This window comes from Maylandia zebra, linkage group LG11, assembly GCF_041146795.1.
Source record: "Maylandia zebra isolate NMK-2024a linkage group LG11, Mzebra_GT3a, whole genome shotgun sequence".
NCBI classification, from domain to species: domain Eukaryota; kingdom Metazoa; phylum Chordata; class Actinopteri; order Cichliformes; family Cichlidae; genus Maylandia; species Maylandia zebra.
Window position 1 is genome coordinate 29928213 of NC_135177.1, and position 21151 is coordinate 29949363.

General features: G+C 39.0%; 1 protein-coding gene across 1 annotated transcript; it reads right to left on the reverse strand.

Annotated features, from left to right (window-relative positions):
• Window positions 1–1696: 1696 nt before the first annotated feature.
• On the reverse strand, window positions 1697–20828 carry cfap418 (cilia and flagella associated protein 418). The gene is made up of 6 exons (XM_004551088.4): window positions 20596–20828; window positions 20217–20319; window positions 17663–17727; window positions 17236–17301; window positions 16926–17021; window positions 1697–6686 (listed from the first exon to the last, which is right to left on the reverse strand). Exons 1-6 carry the CDS (start codon window positions 20739–20741, stop codon window positions 6527–6529), a joined length of 636 nt encoding a protein of 211 aa, XP_004551145.3. The 5' UTR covers window positions 20742–20828; the 3' UTR covers window positions 1697–6526.
• Window positions 20829–21151: the final 323 nt, after the last annotated feature.

Sequence of the window (21151 nt, forward strand, 5' to 3'; positions counted from 1 at the left end):
AGCTACTCACGCAGAGAAGAAGGCTGCTGCTGCCATCATCATTTCTGCTACACTGGCAGGGCTAGGGGCCAGGACTCTCCTCTTCGGGGTTTTTGGGGGATACTGCTAACTCCGGGTCCGATAACAGGCAACCCACGCACAGTAGATGTGCTCGGTGTGAAGTCTCGCAGCAAGCTATCAAATACGGTGCATTTCTGGGCTTTTAAAAAAAACTCTATGCGTCGCCAGGTGTTTCATCGGATTTCAGGTGTTACCTCCTTTGACAGTATCACCTTAAAGCACTTGTTGCAGGCTGCTGAGTTTGCATATTTTGCTGTGAAGTACAGCCAGACTTTTGACCGCTTCGCCTTGGCCATTTTTAATCTGTAGCTCTGCATAAAAGAACGTACGTACCTGGCCCCGCCTACTATCCTCGGAAACGTAAAATGATTGGCTAGAATCTAAAGTGTATCACAGCTCAGGAAAAAAAAACACCGAAATAAAGCACCGAAATGTGCGCTGCTTTTCGGTCTGGTTACTACCGTTTATGTCAGAACCGGTGCCATCATGGCACCGGACGCCGGTACCCATCCCTACTAATGAATGTTAATGCTTGGAAATAGGACATCTCCTGATGAGATGATGCACATCAATACACTGCTGGTGTGAACACTTACATACAAGAGAAAACAATGGACGCAGGTGTAGCAATGGGTAACGCGGCGTTGTCTTACCCATCACTGCTCAGGAGGACTCATGTTTGAGTCATGATCAAATCATTATTTAAAGGAAGAAAGCAAAAACTGTCATTATGAACAACTCAGCAATGATTTTGCCGGTATTAAACACAATATGTGTGATTATGGAGCGCTGGAGAAGACTGAAGAACATTTATCCACCACTCATCCACCCGTGGCAGATGTGATGCGGTCTAGTTGTTTACTGAAAAACACAAAATCTTCCTGCAAAAGTCTCCACGATTATTTATGTATGACTCGTATTATATAACCACCGATATGCGCTCTACCCTGATATTTGCTGTGCGGCATGATGGCACCATAATATATGGTGTTATTCAACACCTTATATATATGTACATGCTGATTTGAGCTTTCGTGTATATTGGACTTCATGGAAAACAATATGAGGAGGAAAAAGAATGAACTTTTCTCTTTTTTTTTTTTTTTTAATGTAACACTAAAGGCATGTTATAAAATGCAGTATTCAACTAGGGTACTGTGCAAAAGTCTAGAGTTACCCTGCATTTCTTCACATTTTGCTTTCATACTTTTCAAAGTGGTCTTGAGACATAATTCTCAAGTTTTTGTGAAGGTCTTTCAAATTTTTGGGGGGGAAATGGCTGCTTTTTCACTCATTTTCAGTCCAGCCCACGTACCTCCATCTTTTTAGGAGGAATGTTTTGGGGTGTTTTTTTTTATTAAGCAACAGCTTAATTTTTCAGAGATAATAAACACAAAGTCAATGCAATAAAAGCATAACTGGATAGAAAAACACACAAAGCCCCGACCTTAATATTATTGATGCAGTGTGGGATTGTCTTGACAGAGAACACAACAAACGGCAGCCAACATCCAAAGAAGAGTTTTCAGTGTTCTTCAAGAAGCCTGGACAGCTGTTACAAGAACGTTTACATAAGACCGGCTGTGTTGAAGAATAAAGGTGATGATATTAATTACTGACTTGCAATTAAATTAAATTCTATTCAATTCAATTTTATTTGTACAGCACCAAATCACAGCAACAGTCGCCTCGAGCCGCTTTATATCGTAAGGTAGACCCTACAAATACATACTGAGAAAAACCCAACAATTATATGACAAATGATGTCTGTCTCCTGAATCCAAACTGGAAGCTGGTTCCATAGAAGAGGGGTCTGAAAACTGAAGCCTCTGCTTACCTTTCAAGCAAATTAAAATTTATACAATCTTTTTCTTGGCCTATAAACTATATTTCCATAGTTTCAATAAATCCATGCACCCACTCATAGGAAAATATAAAGAAATATAACTTAGGAAGGAGAGCAGAAAACTTTTTCAGAACACTGTAAATTGTTCTTGCATTTAACCAAACCAACACTGAATGTACCCACTCAACCTTTATTACTACTAAAACATACACAAAGTAGCTTCGGCTCATTTTCACCCACACCATCCTGCAAGGCACCCAATGTGCATGAGACCAGTCCCCGAGAAATGCACGATTTGTTTTCTTTTAGAGAAGCTGTGGCTGTAATCTATAGTGTAGCTATTTTAGTGTTTTAATGAGCTGGCTTCTTTAGGGGGAAGCAAAAGGCACAATGCTGAAAAACCAATGTTGATGTGTTTTGTTTTACTGGATTTGTTGGCAGTAAGAATTTGCTAAATAGGTCCAGATTTAAAGCTTTAATCTGAGATAAGATTAGGGTTTCTATGAATAAAGAATAATATACTTTTGCAGTGGGTGCAATTTTTTAAATAAACCCGATGATCTACTGTTTACTTCAAACCATCACCAGGTTTTGTGAACCAAAATCTAATTTTTTTTTTAGATCATCAGTAATTGATTTATGAGATTTTTAATCGACCGTGTTAGCAACTCTCAGCGCATGTCAGGAAAACTCACCTTGCTCCCATTTGCTCACTAAGTACACCACTGATGTGACTCCATGTGGCTTTATCTGTGTTTACAGCTAAACAGCTTAATCTCATTAAACTGTGACTCGACTTTAAAGCGCTGCATAAAAATGATCTCGGAGGCATCAAACTGTCGTCACTTCAAAAGCCATTACTGAAGCTCGACGGAAAACTGCAGATTTTCAAGTCACAACATGGAGGAAACGCAGCCTCCTCGAAACGAGACGAGCTGAGATAGCTAATACGCTGTTTCATAGCAGGGCTCTTTGCTGCTTTAGTTCAGTTACTCATTTATATAATATGAAACAGTATTGTGGAAAATGTTACAGCATTAATGTCACGTTGATAGAAGAAAAAAAGATGTGTACAATCTCCAAATTGACTAAGACTTGGCTTAAGTCCTGATTAAAAAACGATATATAACAGAGAACATTTACATTTAAATAAAGTTCTGCTGTAAGACGGAGATGGTTTTCATTTTAGACTAAGAAAAGTCTAAGTGGTTAATATTATGCACAAAATACAGAAATACTTATTGTATTGTTATATGTTTTTTTTTTAAAGAATTTTAATTTGTTTTATCATTTTGATTTGAAGTCTTCACTATAAAGCAGGATTAGGAGCTTATTAGGAGTAAATTCAGGTGTGACTCTGCATTTTCAGGGTTGCAATGATGGTTCAGGTATGATTTGTGTTGGACTTTGAGTTTTAAGATTAGTGGTTAAGGTCAGAGTTTCAGTGTAAAACCATCTCGAGGTGTCATATTTTCACTCAGCATTTAATTTACATTATGCGTTAAGTGTTGAACAGATTGTTTGCTCAGGAAATATGTTCTGTATTTATCAACATGTCTTTCCACATTTTATAAAAACGACTCAGTGAAGCCGTGCTCTAAAGCTTTGTTGTGATGCTGGGAATGAATGAATGTTTCTCTCTTTTTTGTCACAGCAGTGTTGCGATTTGCTGTAAGACGTTTCAGGTTCGTTACACATTTTAATGCCTGGGTTAACGGAGAAAGGCGATAACCACCGCCACTGTGATACCCCTTTATCTTCACTAAGGTTTTAGGTTTTGTCAAGTCAGCTTAAGTAAAGAGAGCTTGGCTATGTTGCACTTGCTTTGCAGTGCAGCCCTCAGGTTACGTTCAAGATCAACATGCACAAAATCATCACTGACCTACCAAATTTGTATTTTCTTGATGAACATCCACAAGAAATACAGATCCTTAGAAACAATTGTAAAACTTAAAAAACCCCAATAAGTCTTAATATTGACAATTGTTAAAACGGGTAAATCAACTTTCTTACCCTCACATGGTTTAACACCCCCAACGTTGCAGGTGAAAGAATAGAGCATGTTAAAAGAAAACATCTAAGCAACACACGTTTGATGCAATACAAAACTAATTACAGTCAGATCTTAAAGATAGAATGAAGATATTGATGAGTCTTAACTCATCAATATCTTCATTCTTACATGTTTCTCTGGCTTACTTTTCTTGATTTAAATAACCTTTGCTAACAGTTTTACCACTTTTCCAGTCAAAGCGCTTTGAGTGCACACACATTCACACAGCATTTCTTTTAACATTTAAAAAGTTTTTAATACTTAACCCCACTTTTTACACACTGCTATTACTGAATAGCTTGTAATATGCATTTGCTTATTACAGCAAATACACTGGTGTGGAGCCAGATGCTGCTGTCAGAAAGACAAACGGGCATCAGGAAATGTTTCCGGACATTTATCAACATGCAAACTTTTTTTTTTCTTTGCAGTTTTTTTATGGACAACATAATGCATAAAAAGACCCATGGGGTGATTTGGAAATGGTGCCATTACACTGTTTGTCCAACAGAGCAGCTCTAAAGTCACAGTTTACATGCAGCTACTCTCAGCTGAGAGGAGGAGGTGACAAGTGTTGTCTTTGCAGTTTGCAAAATTCACTGCTGGTGAAAAAACAGCGATGCCATAATTTAATTAACTGTAAAGATTAACAGCAGATATAATGTCATAATTATTACACACTAAAATGCAAGGATCTGTTGTGGCCTACCAGAATCAAATATTAACATCCAACATGTATAAAGTCACTTTGGAAATTATACCACAGAGAATTATGAGCTGAATCTGCAGCATCACCTGGTTTTGCAAGTTTTTATCAGGTTTTGGCCTCATTGTTGAGAACTCCTACGGTTGCCTTTGATTGCAAGCAGAAGCTCTCTGCAAGAAAAAAAAAGCCTGTGAGCCCAGCCTGTGGAGGATTTAGCAGCTAAAGAGGAGTCGACAGGAAGTAAATACTTACCTTGACTCGGCGCTTCATTTGGTAGTCCCTAGTCACCATAATTTTCAGATGCCTAATATTCTTTGTAATTGTTTTTGCTTCATATCCCAATTTCCTCTGGATTTTATATCCACACACTCAAATGAGTTGTGATAACTCTGAAAAGAGGTTAATGCTAAACATGTTTACATTCAGATGAGCACAACTCAGAAATTGGGAGAAATAAAGGAAGAAGATGTTTTCTGAAAATGTTCCAATAAGTAATCCCCCCCAAAAAACGCAGCAGCTGAGCAACAGAGCTACAGAGTTTATCTCAGATTTTCTAATTCACTGGGACAGCAAACAACCAAGCAGGTCAAAAAATAAATACAGCCGTTACATCACAAGTGCCATTTGCTCTGTTGTGCTGCAGATGTTTTTCCTCCTTTTACTGCAGAACTTTCATTTTGAACTCCTCTGCCTTCTGGCAGTCAAAGCCTTTTAAGGCCATCTGACATTTTTAAAAAAAAAAGAAACATTATTATGTTGACATTACTGTTTTTAAAAACAGCGAAACTCTGCGCTTGGGTGTAAATTTTGATGCCAGCTATCAAACTAGAAGTTAACAAACTCTTTAAATACAAAGATACATTTCATAGATCAATTATCAATCAAAATTTTCATTTTATTGATAATTTCAATCATTTTACAGCTACACATTTGGAGAAAAGAAGGACCTGGATTCTAATCTAGTCTGGGCCCCTCTGTGTAAAGCAGGAGTCTCAAACTCACGGCCTGGGGGGCCACTTGCAGCCCATGTCACCCCTACTTGTGGCTCATATATTGATGTGAAGAGATATGATGCAATTTGGCCCTTGAAGTTACTTTTTTGTTAGGGAGGATTTGTTTGTTGTTGAGTGCAATGTTAAAAGAATTTCTTTAAAAAGCCCAAAAATGATTTAATATGACGGTAATATGAGCAGAGAGCACAAACATGCTGAGGGATTGGCTGTGTTAGCTCAGCAAAAGTTATTTGTAAAGAAAACAGTTTTCACTGGCAGTCAAAAACTAATGTGTACACTTATGTCTGCATTTTTATTTTGTTAAATACAAACAAAATTATAGCAGATGTGCTGCCACGTGTCTGGCCAGAGAGAATACCAATTTGTTTATTAGGTAGTTCAATGAAAGACTTCAGTTAAGAGTGAGAAAGAAATGTGTTCACGTTTGCAGTTTTGTCCTGTTGTCCTGGGTGGCTGTAGGAGGCAGAGCAGGTCACCTACTGATCGGAAGGTTGGTGGTTCGATCCCTGGCTCCTCCAGTCTGCATGTCAAGTATCCTTGGGCAAGATACTAACCCTAACTTGCTCTCCGATGCATCCATCGGAGTATGAATGTGTGAATGTACTTAGAAAGCACTATGTATAGATAAAGTGCTTGTGAGAATGGGTGAATGAGGCATGTTGTATAGAGCACTTTGAGTACTCCGGGAGAGTAGAAAAGCGCTATATAAGAATCAGTCCATTTACCATTTATACAATATTTAAATTTTTTTTTTAAAAAAAAACTCCTACATTTTCAGAAATTTTGGAGGGTTTTTTTGTACTACTTGAACAGTCTTTCTAGCACTGAGGGTTAGGGGTTAGGGAAAATCAGTCTTGGTGTTTGCCACAGACCCATCTGAGCTGAGGTTGGTCCCTGAGGTCTGTCGGCTCTAACGTGGAGATCCAGCTGCACTGGCAGGCGTACGCCCGCAAGCCTCTCCTCTTCTTCAGCTTGGTTCCAAGCTTCTGACGTTCCGGCATGTTGTTCCTGCCGGCAGAGAAAGACAGACAGTGAACTTTAATCGTTACAGGGATAAGACCTTACCCTTCCAGCTGCAGCCCTGCAGACAGTCTGCTGGAAGGACAAAATATCTGACATGCACAGATGAAAGTGAGAGAAAAAAAGGATTCTTGCCCTTAAGGAACTTTTAAGCTATGATGCCAAAGTATAGCGACAATAAAGGAATCTTTATCATATGAAACACACTGGCCGACTGGTTCCATTTCTGTGTTTCCAGCAGCTCAGGCAGTGTTTTCATCACACAGCCTCTGACAGACTTCACCAAGGGGAAAATCTAGCAGCTTTAGAGACAGTTTGTAATTTTAAAAAAAATGTTCTTTGGACACAAACACCACTTTAAACTGATGTCAGTGTTGCTCTGTAACTGGTAGATGGGTACACTCAGTACCTCAGTTTGCTCACAAAGCAACCTCAATTTGTGCAGTCATGGAATCCACAGGATGTTGGAAACAATCCTTTGAGTTTGACACAATGCCATCACATAATTTCTTCAGAGTTGATACAACCGTCCGTTTTAATGCATCACCAGAGCTCTTTGTTATGTTTCAAGAAACCAGTCTGACATGACTTTTGCTCATGCTGGAAGCAGCCACTAAACATGGAAAATTATTTCCTTATAAGAATGAACATGATGGATGACAATAGGGCGACCGTGGCTCAGGGGGTTGGGAATCGCATCTGTAACCGGAAGGTTGCCGGTTCGATCCCTGGGCTCTCTGTCCTGGTCGTTGTGTCCCTGGGCAAGACACTTTACCCTACTGGTGTTGGCCAGAAGGGCCGATGGCGCGATATGGCAGCCTCGCTTCTGTCAGTCTGCCCCAGGGCAGCTGTGGCTACAACTGTAGCTGCCTCCACCAGTGTGTGAATGTGAGAGTGAATGAATAGTGGTATTGTAAAGCGCTTTGAGGGTCTCGAAAAGCGCTATATAAATCCAATCCATTATTATTAATAAACAGAAAGGCTGCAGCATTCCAGTAATTAATTAAAAGTAGATAGAAGTTAAAGTACACTTCTACTTCTTTGTTTTCAATCATGTATACACTGTTACAATGATGTATCCTCCATGACAAATATCATCCATATAGTAACCTTTCCAAAAACACAAACAATAATACCAACCTATACTGTGTCAGTTTGGGTTAAAGTAGGGGCCCGTTCTTCGTACCTCGCTAAGTAAGTTAGCTGGATTTGATTGTTGACGATTTCGCGTGATCTTGGATCGTTCGGTTCCCCGAAGCTCATCCGGGACTTGCTGTCATAGCAACAGTAAGCGTAAACCTGCTCGGGAGCAGGTTCACTTTATGTAAACAGGATTAGATCGCGGCCACGCAGGTATGTCCGCTTCATTCATACAAAAGCAACAGCGATATTCCACCACTGTTTCACCATAAATAAATAACATCAGTGTAACTAAAGATAATGCAGCACTTGATCCTTTTATTGATTTCATACAGATACATACAGGTCATTTCCTAAAAAAGGGAAATGTACTATTAACATTCTATTACATGTATGTGATTATTATAGATGTAATTCATATTTCAGAGTAGTAATTGCAAATTACTTCATGTAATCAAGATGAGAGACCACGGCTATAAAAGCGAAGGTGGATTTGGGAAGTCTGTCGCAGTCATATCCTGTCCGTTTATGCGAGCCACCCATTGCGGAAGGTGCAAGATTGATGAGGAGAGTTTTCAGAATCCAGCGTATATTGCGGGACAGACAGGATCCTTTAGCTCAGCGCGACAGTGTGCTCATAGAGAGATATCGATATTCCTGTGAGGGTATTATTTACCTAACCAACTTGTTGACGAGGGGGTGCAGGACCACCACCTGTCTTTTTTTGCTCTGCCCTTTTCTTGGTTGCTGTTATGAACAAACAAACAGATTATTTCAGGGTCTCTTTCCAAGAGACTAAAAGCAATATAAGTGATAAATATTACCATTCTGTAGAATATTCTTATATTTCACTTTTACTTGTTCCCATGTTCTAGTGGGTCCTGTTGTGGCTCTAATGTGAAAGGGGATATAATATAACATATTATAATATAATATAATGTAATATAATATTGGGTAATATAGTGTGATATGATAAATCTACCCTACCGCCTACTGGTGTTGGCCAGAGGGGCCGATGGCGCAATATGGCAGCCTCGCTTCTGTCAGTCTGCCCCAGGGCAGCTGTGGCTACAACCGTAGCTGCCTCCACCAGTGTGTGAATGTGAGAGTGAATGAATAGTGGCATTGTAAAGCGCTTTGGGTGCCTTGAAAAGCGCTATATCAATCCACTCCATTATTATTGTTATTATTAAATTACTTACGAGTTTGATTTGTCAGCAACTTTCTGCCAGCCCTCTCTCCTTGCTTTTGCAGCCTTTGCAGTGTTCTCTTGCGTTTTAATTAAACTCTGAAACTCCTGAAATCCCTCACTCAAGAGTTCTTGCTCTGCTGCCGAAAAATACCGAGCGCGCTCCTTCGACATTTTCGCCGACCAATCAGAGGGTTGCCAGTCAATGTTTCTACTATCGATGCGTAGCCCCTTTTACGACACCCAGTGATCTCACATTACTTCATCCAGCTGTACTAATCGTCAACAGCAGGTGTGTTTGGAGAACCGGATTAGCGAGCTCACGGTTAGCGCGATGATTTGGTCTTGGATGTGTCATTTGATCTTGGATGTAGTAACCGACGTAAGAAGAACGGGCCCCAGGTCTTTTCACTTTTACATCAGCGGATCTTACATCCGTCAGTACTGAAACTCTGCAACTTAGGAAACACTGAGTTAAAGTCCTGGCTTTAGCATGAGGAGAGAAAAAATGTGAATTTTAATATCCTTACATAGAATAACATCATGAAATTGAATGGGCTAGATAAAGGAATCAAAGTCATTCATCGGAAATAACTATATAATGACTTATTTTTTATCTTTTAAATATACAGTGATTAACAACCACCAGTGCCCACAAACTCTTTAATCAAACCTTTTCATGTTTCCGAATTTCCAAAAAAAGCTGAAAAGAAAATAGTAAAGCACATTATCATTATTTTTTGAATAGATGGATGCATGGATGATTACTTTTTGATGAAGATGCTAAATTACAGTTCTTTGTTAGTTTTAGTTGTTAAATGTCTGGGTTGATATATTTCTGAGAGGTCCAAAGTGCCGGCTCTAATTTGGGTAGAAAAACACGAATTTGGTTTGTTATTTGCTTATAAATGCAAATGTCATTTTTAGGTTTAAACAAGTCTTTGACCGATTTCTGAATTTTTTGTATTTCTTTGTTTTTATGACAGGTGGTCGAATATATGTGTTAAACACTGCGTTAAACACTGTAATTAAATATGAAACATTTGATTTAGACATGAAAACGTAAAATCAAACATATTTAAAGTTTACACCGGTAATAGTCCAATATGAATAATCCTGACCCACTGACCTAGATTCATCTATAACAGTACCCTGATCTTCGCTAAATAAAAATGCATGCTTCTGCGTGACAAATGAATACAGACAGTCATTAACATTACGCTCAAGTGTACTTAACATGTATTTTCCTCTAGCTTTGTGCTGTTTGAGGTTGATGTTTTTTTAACTTCTGCTTTATGCTTGAAATAAAATCTGCGTCATGCAGGTCACCCCATAATAATTTATGAGTAGAAAATTATGCAAACAATTCTAAATTTGCATACTGTGCCACTCCCTTTTGCTTTTAAAATTATAGGCACAGCAGACATGCACTTCTATCACTGTTAATGTCCTGGTGTAAGCCTCTTAATTAAGAAGAAACAACAACCGTGTGGGTAGTAATGGATGCATAAGCTACACATGACCAGGCAAATGTCAAATTAGTGTGAAAGGAAAATCACCTACTCAGACCACTGAGGACAGAAAACACGATATTCCTCATTAACAAATTATGGGTAAACTACTTAATGTACTATTCAGACAAAAACAATGAATTTAATTTGTTCAACACAGATCAAGTGTGAAATTAAATTACAGCTCGGTAGCTTAACCCTCCAGTAAAATGTGTTTGAATAGATTATAGCATAACTTTTATTTTAATCTGTCACCAGGTCTGTAAAAAAAAAAAAAGTAAATTTGCATGTGAATATGTTTTCCCTACATTTACATTTAGAGGCTATGAAGTGCATATGTACATGCCTCCGATGTGATGTTTCTATTAATTTTTTTTTTAAACTTCACCTTTTGTAGCTGAAAGGTCGAAACTCTACTCCTAACGGACTGAAGCTTTATTGAGGATAACACTGACGTGATGACATGAAGGGCAAACTCATCATCCTGAGTGCTCCTGAGTGCTTCAAAGTGCTCTGAACCTAAAATCACACTAAAAGTAAATTGCACACTTGTGGAGTAAAAACATTGCTAAGTGCTGACATGCCATTGGTGTGGACGTATATCTTTGGGTATATCCTGGTGTGAAAACTTGACACATTTACAGCCTTCTTAACATCTCATAATGTCTTTCCAAGCACTAAAAGCCTTCTGGACACATACATTTAGGTTTCCTGCACTTTCCAGTGAAAAACACTTTAAGACCGTCTTAAGCTTCACAGAGCCAGCTTCACCGTTTCTATATACTCTGGAAACCTTTCATAATCAGAGGATTTCTGGTGTTTTACCCGCACACTAACAACAACTCATTTAGATGTATTAGATCTTTTGTGTATGTACTTATATATTAATTCCGATATTACTCATAAATCACCACCTACCCACCTACCTATCGATCGATCTATCCTACATGCATATCTGTGTTGTCTTTCAGAAGGAAACTATATAGACCCAAGCACCAAACAGCTCCTCTATTACAACTTTATATTTTATGTCACGAGATTGAGAATATCTCCCTTCTACTTAGCAGAAGTTAGGTGAAAAGATGTAGAAGACAACTTTGATGGGCATCTAAACAAAAGCCTTTTTATCAAAAAAAAAATTGAAGGAAACATTTTCTCTGCAGTCTTCAAGACTACAAGGCAGCAGATCTAACCACAGCCACATCATGCTTACTATCCGGTTGTTCAGTGATGACGCGACGAATCCTACTTCCGGGTCTAAAGTAGTCTGCGTTTAATATGGCTTTTGTGTTGTTAACATGTTTAATGCTATGTATTTTCTTCTATTTGATCTCAAAAAGCTCCTAAAACAGTCAGTGATCACTGTTGACCTCCCTCGGCTTTTATTACCGCTAATCATTTATTTAAGCTCAGTTTTTAAAACCTTAGGATGTAACTACAGCCCAGCCCATGCAGCAGTATATGAATGACTAACCTCGTATTGTGGATGGATTATCTCAGTTGTTCTCCTGGCTGAAGTTTGGTCCTTTTACAGCATCCTGCCATGCGATTACATTTGTTCCTGACCACCGAGAACACTCACGGTAACTTTTATCGAGTGGAAAAAAAAGTTAGCTTGTTTATATTATGCTAACGTAGCTGTGTCGCTAGCGGTCACGTAGCACATCATTATATACCAGCTAGCCCAACTTCAGTAACCCTACAAACGTTACTGCTGTTTAGTTTTCTGTCTTCATTTATGCTGGAAGTGATAACAGAGCTGTACGTTTTAATTTGTTTCCAAAACCCCGCAGTCAGGACATGCTATATTGTATTTAGATAGAAGCTAGCGAGCTAACTCCCTGCTAACTTCTAACTCCGTTAAATGTCATAAATTCCGTTTTCATGGATGCCTGGATGTTAAACTCAATTGTTACACCTGGTAGAGCAGAACGCTGATCATTTTATTAAAGATGAAAGACTTTAGACAGTTTTTCAACTCTCAGTAATGCCACAGTGATCGTTTGATATATGGACCTGCAGCGGAGTTTAGACCCAGACACGGCTAGTGACGTCAGACTGAACAACCGGATTGTGGGAACCACAAGTTTTTAATTCCCAGACTTCCATGCAAATAAGCTCACCATGATAGGCGTAACCCCATGGGAAACATGCTTTGCTTTGGACAAAGACTGGATTTAAAACTGTAGTTACATATTTGCCTAACAGGTGAAAGACCCCTCATATGAAACACCAATCTCTTGGGCAGCTGTGTCAGGAAGGGCATCTGCTGCAAAAATCTGCCAGATTAAGCGTGTGGAGATAACTGCTGTGGTGACCCATTGTGAATAAGGAGCACCTGAAAGTAGCTTTATGTGTGATCTAGACATCTACTAAACTTTCACCTCTGAACCACAATGAACATGATTTTAATCTCGACAGCTCTGTACCATTTACACACCCTTTCAGACCCATAATCAACAGAAAATTGCTCAGTGGGATATGGATGACTGGCTGAAATTAGGTTGAATTCGTGTTAGTGTAAAGGCCTGAAATGCCAACCTTTCTCTTTTCAACTCAATTCAGATTTATTTTTAAAAGAGACTTAATCCACAAAATAATGTCCATAGACATCTGGTACATGGGGGAGCAATTTTTCTTCATTAATGAGGTTATTTTGTTTCCATTGTCAAAGTGAGAATATGTCTAGATTGAGTTTCCCTTATTCGGAAAGGATCAGATGGAATGCTTTAAGATCACATTGCCAACTGATGCAAATCAATTCCGTTTTTGAGGAATTAAGGCAATTTTATAAGGATGGTACTGGACCAGAATTTCACCATCAGCTAATCTACTAACAAATTTGACTTCAATCAAATCTCCAATAATATTAAAAGAAATGTAGAAACAATCATGAATCAGTGTCTTAGCACCATCAGCCCTAACCCAATTTCCCTCGGGATGAATAAAGTATTATCAATCAATCAGTTTACACCTACGTATTTCCAGCTATTGAAATGGAAGAGAATCGATCAACTTGAAAAGAGAAAGTCACCTGCAAACAGTAGAACAATGCAGTCACACCATGTGCAGATACAAATGCTGGCAACGACATCATCCACACTGTAGGCTCTCCATACATTCGACACAGACGTTAATCAGCCTCAGTGTTCAGTTAAACCCTCAGTTCCTTTATTTATTTATTTATTTGCCTTTACAGTAGCTCTCAAACTTTTACTCAAATACTTACTTTACTTAAATAATGGTCAGACACCTTAGTCTCACTTCATACTTTTCACCTGATTATCCGTGGCCCATTAGTGTGACCCGCCATAGTCTAAGAACCGCCGCTATAACGAGTGACAGCGTCACCAGAAGTCAACCTTTGCCCCTCCCGTAGCTGCACGTGCGGACAAAATGACACCATTACCCGTTGTAACATTAATGGACGTCACCTGTGTGCTGTTATCTGAATGGTATTCTACTGCTTTAGTATTAAAATTATGGAAAGCTCATTTCTCACATCATCATCCATCCATCCATTCGCTTCCGCTTATCCTTTTCAGGGTCGCGGGGGGCGCTGGAGCCTATCCCAGCTGTCATAGGACGAGAGGCGGGGTACACCCTGGACAGGTTGCCAGTCTGTCGCAGGGCTAACACACAGGGACAGACAACCATTCGCACTCACATTCACTCGCACATTCACACCTAGTGACAATTTGGATTATCCAATTAACCTATCCCTACAAGCTGCATGTCTTTGGACAGTGGGAGGAAGCCGGAGTACCCGGAGAGAACCCACGCAAACACGGGGAGAACATGCAAACTCCACACAGAAAGACTCAGGACCTTCTTGCTGTGCGGCAACAGTGCTAACCACCGTGCCACCGTGCTGCCATCACATCATCATAAGTAGATAAAAGCATGAGGATGAACCTGTTTGTGTAGTTCAAACTGCATTCACAATATCACATATTACTAATTATTTATGTCCTCATGAACTTTGTTTTCATATATTTTCTGAGCAACAGAAAGAAATCTATGAACTGGGATGTAAACACAAGCAACAAGAGTAAAAACAGACTGGTGCTTGTCTGACAAGTAGCACGACTCACAGATAACTAAGACATTATGTGAATTCTGTCAAGAGAAAGTTTACAGAAAGAAAACCTAATATGCTCACATTTATATAACTGTGATACTCAGTCTGTAAGCTTGTACCAGCAGTCTGCTTAGTTTATAGTTTTCTGGAGAGGCTTAACAAGGGTGTGGGAGTAGGATAGTGTGGTTGTTTATATTCTAGTCACAAAGATCTGCAGATGCTGAGTTGTTTCCATTGGGGAAAGATAACTGCTCTTATCAGTCATTAGGACTGTGGGTGGATTAATGAGGGCTGACCATGTTTTACAATGTGCCCTGTTCTACTTTACTCAGAGTTCAGCTCGTCTAGAAGGAAAAAAAACAAAAACATATACATTTAAAAGTAGCTCCACAGAACATTACTGCCCCCGTCTGGTCAAGCACAAAAACCCAATAAATCTTGAGAAAAAATAATAATATAATTTTCTTAAAACGCATAAACATTTAAATTCAATTTTTATGCCATGTGATTCGTTTTTATATTGCGCCAATTCAAAAACGGTCACCTTAAGGTGCTTTATGTGGTAAAGGTAATGACACCAACAAGTTCACTGTCCCAAATATGGGAACAAGTGAAAAACACTGTTTTGGTCGATGTAGCCATTCCATGCACTAAGACTGAAATACTGAGATACTGAAAGGGTTCTGTAATAGAGCAATGAAAGACTTTTATAATTCACTTACATACTTACAATGTGAGTAGACTATAATAATTAGAACATTCATTCAATATCCCCAAAAAATCCAGCCTTCCTGACATTATATGTGAGTAAGAGTTGTGGATAATTTGGAGTCTCACACTTAACAAGGTTGGTATTAAGATAAACATCCAGGAAATTCCTTATAAAATAATAAAAGGCAGCACAGAGGCTTTTAATACTGTAAAATAGGATTTCATGACTCATTCTTTTTTTTTTATGTTATTTGGGTACAAATGTGTTTGCTCATACTTGATTGGCCAGTAAAGCCTCATTCCAGATGATGATGTCATGTTCAGAGTTTGGTTTTTTTTGTCCCTCTGCTGCATTAATAAAGTGGCCTCATTCAGTTTCACACTGTTACCTGTCAGAACAAGGCGCACAACTCAGTACGCGCACATCAAACAGCTAAAGTCCACAACAACTGATCTGCACTTATGTGTAACAGACTACTTTATCACTGCTCCCTGGCTTTGCGGGGAAGGTGGGGTGAATACAGTTGAAACTCACACAGGGGATCTCAGTGTGTGTGTGTTATGGATCATCAAATTGATGCCACATAAGTCGAAAAAGTGGTGAGAACAATGAAATGCTGTGCAAATTCACTTCTGTAGAGCCCCACTGGTACTGGTTTGTAACCTAGGATCCCCAATAAGGACGACAATAAGTGTGTGTGTGTGTGTGTGTGTGTGTGTGTGTGTGTGTGTGTGTGTGTGTGTGTGCGTGTGTGTGTTGGGGGAGGGGGGTCACAAGATAAAACCGGTAGCAGGTTTAAAAATATGTATGGCAAATTTATAGACAAATATATCCTTTTCCTTGCAAGTTTTTGTATTTTGTTTTTATGTGTTCAAGAGGAAAAATGAAGCAGAAAAAAATCTGTTTTATCTGAAAAGTGATAAAACAGAATAGCTTGAGTCTCAAGAGACCAAGCTATTCTAGAGACTAAAATGCCAGAGTGGGGTCATTTTATTATACTTTTTCTGATGGCTTTACTCGTGTTTATCTCACCTCTAGTGTTTCATTTATATGTGACAGATATTCTAAAATGTTCTAATAGACTTAAACGTGACTGAAAACTAGAATTATGTAAAAAGTAATCAAAACATTTTCATCATCAACTTTAGCAACAAGCCTTATGCAGCTGCACATCCTACTATTCTAAGTCATCATAATTCCTGTAAAAAACTACGAAAGTTTCAATGAAAAGTTGCAGATAGAGTTCAAATATTTAAAAATAATCACTGCTGGGCTCGTAAATTATCCCGATCAATCACTTGAAGGTTATAGGCTGACCAAAAACCAAAGTTTTTAACAAGTACTAGCAGAGCACACTAAACTGCATATACAGTCTGTAGAGGCTAAGCTTGCGCTTGAAGCCAGTGAGGTGTTCGTGTGTCTACCTTAAATACATTCCCATAGACACACCATATGTAAAACACAAAAGGTGACCACTAGCGCCATACATAAGGAGCAATTTAAATCTGCTACTCGTGTTCCTCTTTAAAACTTCTTTAATCACGCATTTTCTTGTCAAGATGAGAAAAACATGGCATCGAGCCTGCAGACTCACCTGAGGAACAGGTAATCACAGGTTGAATCCCACTCACAGTCATCAAACATCAGCACCCGAAAGTCGCAGGATATACACCTCAGCTGGTCACATGATCTATTGGTATACAGTCAGTTATTATTTGCAATAGGCAATGAATACACACTATAGGTAATCACTCATTGGTCTATAATCATTTGAAAATGCACCGTGGTGTAATTTATTTAAACTAATAAAAAGTATGTTGTGGATCCTAGAGTTCTACATCTTTATAAACCAGGACCAGACGAGACCTGACAGACGCTCTCAGTATGAAATTACTTTTTCACACCTCTTGGATGCGGCTGTTCCGACACCATTTGCGACAGAGCTCCCGCCAATAAAAACAGGACAGCACCTGGATGCAGAACACGCAGTGCAGATTGTGTCCAGACAAACAGAAAGAGCAAGAAAATCAAAATCCTGCATAAACTGGATGCACAGCCTGAACAAACACACAACCTGGTTGTTGCTTTTATATTTAATATAAAGACTTTTATCTGGCCACTGATACGCTTCCACATAATATGTTACTGACTTTTATCTTGGTTAACTATCCTTCATACACTGATTTAGTAAATATCCAAACTTATGGCACATGTAGAAATGCTAACTCGGAGACAAATGCAGTTTAACTTCCTTGCATCCTGTGATTATTGCATGCCTGCATGTTTTTGTTGTTTGTTTGTTTTTAATTTTGAATAAACTAAAAGGCTTACTTTCTTCCTCCTGACTGAGATGGAAGCCTCTTTTCCACATGTGGCCCTTTAGGAAACTGCTCAGCCTAAAATGAAAGGTTAAAAAAAGAAAAGAAAAAAAGAGTTATTTCTTTCTTAAACTGTGAATAGAATTCAACCAAATAAAACCTACATTTATCGCCACCTGCTCCTCCCCATCCCTCTTGTGTATGTGTAGTTATAATCAAGTAGAGCTGTCACAAAGAGGACATTTGAAAACCCAGGTGTATGTTTATGGCTCTTACTGTTTATTCATAATGCAGGTAAAGACTTGGAGATGAGACAGGTGCATCATAATAATGTCTGACTGTGAAGGCAGAAGCTGAACCTAGATATCGGCACTTTACTTTAAGTGTTTCACATAATCGTATTCTTCCACCTGCCTCTTCTTAGAACCCGCTCCTGGTGCCTGAGCTGCATCCTCTTTGTACCAAACGTAGCTGGTCACAGCCAGTTTTACTGTTGTGGGTCAGAGTGACCGAGTTTCCCTCTGTCAGAGGACCAGAGCGGCTGAGTCATGTGTTATTTAGAGGATCTGAAAAATAATTTGGACATAAGAATTTGAGCCGTACCTAAATTAATAGATTTTTCCCCCACTTGAAAAAAAAAATCCTTTGAGTATCTGGTTCTCCAGCTTGAAATGCTCCGATGTGTTTACCTGCTGGTCACTAACTTTCTTTTTATTGGTCAAATTGGTTGATCATAGCTTTTCTGTTAAATTGATGCTGAACTGAACAATTTCTAAGGCACAAAAGCAAAACAGAGGAAAAAATTCAACAAATTGCATTCGCAGGGAACTACAGTGTATTAGGAACAGATATTTCCTGTGTGTGTGTGTGTGTGTGTGTGTGTGTGTGTGTGTGTGTGTGTTTGGGGTTCTTTGTGGCAGCAATTTATTTAATTAGTGTAATTGTTTCATATAGCACATTTTTTGGCTTGGTCTTGCCTAATAAGTCAACTTGTCACATCATCCATTTAGTTAATAGCTGACACACATTAAATATTTGGAATTTTGTTACTGGAAACTGTGTATCCTCTACTTTTATTATATATTTTCCCTCACTTTCTGCAAAATTAACACGATTAGCTAATGCAACTCCTTTGAGAATAGTTTCAAACAATAATTTTCTGTTTTTTCCCCTCAGTATACCTGTCTATCAGCTCAATTATCCAAGTTAAGGCTACTACCTGCTTCATTCATTGGGCACTGTAAGACTGTGGTTCTCAAACTGTGGCTCATGAACAATCAGAGTACCGTACTTTCAAGCAACATTAGAGATTTATCAAAGTAACTTAAAGTTTTACCCTAAAAAGCGGTTCACTTCTTATAAGAATACACTGCGATGGTAACTTGTGCTGCAAATCAACACGTATAAAAATCACTTTTTGCTGACCAATCAGTTTCCTAAAAAGCAGTGACCACAGAAAAGTGGCACCTGGTGTGCTCTTCTGCAGCTGTAGCTCATCTGCTTCAAACTTTGATGTTTTGTGCATTTAGAGATGTTCATCTGCATTCCTGGTCTCACACAAGTGGTTTTTTGAGTAACTGTTGCCTTCCATTCAGCCCACAGCCTTAATCCTCTTACCTCTCTGGGTCAAGGCATTTTGACCCCGAAAACTGCTGCTCTCTGGATATTTTCTCTTTTCCAGAAAATTCTCTGCAAAGATGGTTGTGTAAGAAAATCCTAGCAGATCAGCGTTTTATGATATACGTAGACCAGCTAGACCCAGACCATGTCACCAATGACTATGCCACATTCAAAAATCACTAAAATCATCTTTCTTCTGATTCTCTGCTTGAACTTAAGGAGCTTGTCTAGACCATCAGCATGCTTAAATGCATTGACTGTATGCCGTGTGATTGGCTATTTAGATTGGATTTGCATTAACAACCACTTGACTGGTGTATACCTAATGAAATGGCTGGTGAATGTATATAGGGCCTTCCAAGGCTTACTGACTAAAGCACTAAACCACACATATTCCTATCAGGCACTGCTGACAAATGCCGGGTTGACTTATGAGGGTAATAACTACCTTTGTGTAAGTGCTTAACCTGAATGCAGATATTGAGATAAATAAATCTTGACATTTTGAACTTACTCTGTGGTCCTACACGAAAACAAACATGTGAAGTGAAACTAGTTGAATAAATATGCTTATTGCTAAGGCTTGATAAAATCTCTGGGGCATGCCAGCCTGAGGGCCAACACCAGCTCTTGGTAAGATTTTATGAGGATCCTGAGCCTGACAAAGAAGAAAGAACAACTCTGCATTTCATTCATCCACTTCATCACTTCAGACATGATACAGCAGTGCAAAATAAGATTATGGGACCACAACGCAAGATTAAGTCTTCCTAACAATTTCAGATACAAGCAGTGCCAGCTCAGCATCAGTTAAAAACTTAAAGTATATGACAGCAGTGTGCCCCTCAATCATATGCAAGACTTAAAAAATGTTTTAAGGTGTAATTCACTTCTTGTAATTCACAGTTCTCTTTCCAGAATTCAGAACGGGTTCAAGTCAATCTTACCTTTGGCTGAGGGAAAGGACTGCAGTCTTCCTCCTGTAATTCCTCCAGCAGGGCGTCAATATCCTCAGTGACACTGTTCACTGATCGTTTAGGCTTTGTGGCACTAAATCAGAAACAAATACATGGATTAGTGTCTTGGGGTTGTAGCAGGTGCTGGTGACAGATATTAATGACTGTTTTTAAGAGCAAACCTCTGTATCTACAATAACCCATATTCTGCATATTTCGGCAGTTTCTAGTATAATTTGAAAACGCTGAAGTCATTGAATATAAACTGAACTGATCATTAAGTTTATTAAATTGTAGCAATGCATGGAAGCTGAAGTAATGCTCAGCTAACTTATACCTGACATGTGCTAGCCAAGTTAGCTTTGTTTACCCGTGCTTTTTCTGTCCGTCTTTGTCTTTCTCGTCTTTTCCAGCCACATTTGAGTTGGTGCGAGCCGCTGAGGACGCGATTGAAACGTTGCGACAAAACTTTTTCTCGACTTCATCCAGCAACTCGTCCAAATCTTCATCATCCATCGTAAAGAGTTCCTCCCACAGAATGCTGTACCCCCACCCCAGCTAATCAGCACAAGCTAGCGGCCGAAACCATGAGAGCGTTTATCGTTGCTAAGCAACAGCGGAACATAGCGGAAGCCGAACTGCGGAGTCTTCAAAATAAAAGTCTAAATCGACTCATGCTCAAAGAAAGTTTTAATTTATACTTGACATTAGGTATTACATTAGGGATTTGCCCCAGAGCCTCTGCTTGTTTGCAGATGTTTGTGTCTACCTGACATATGTAGGTCAGGCATGAATCTCCTGGACTATGATGTTTGTAGACAACAGTGTTATCGATAGTGAGAGTAGGGACCTGATAAAATAGGGTCTGGAGAAGTGGGGTCATTGTTCTCTAGAGAGATTGCGAATGAAAATCAGTAGAAGAAAGA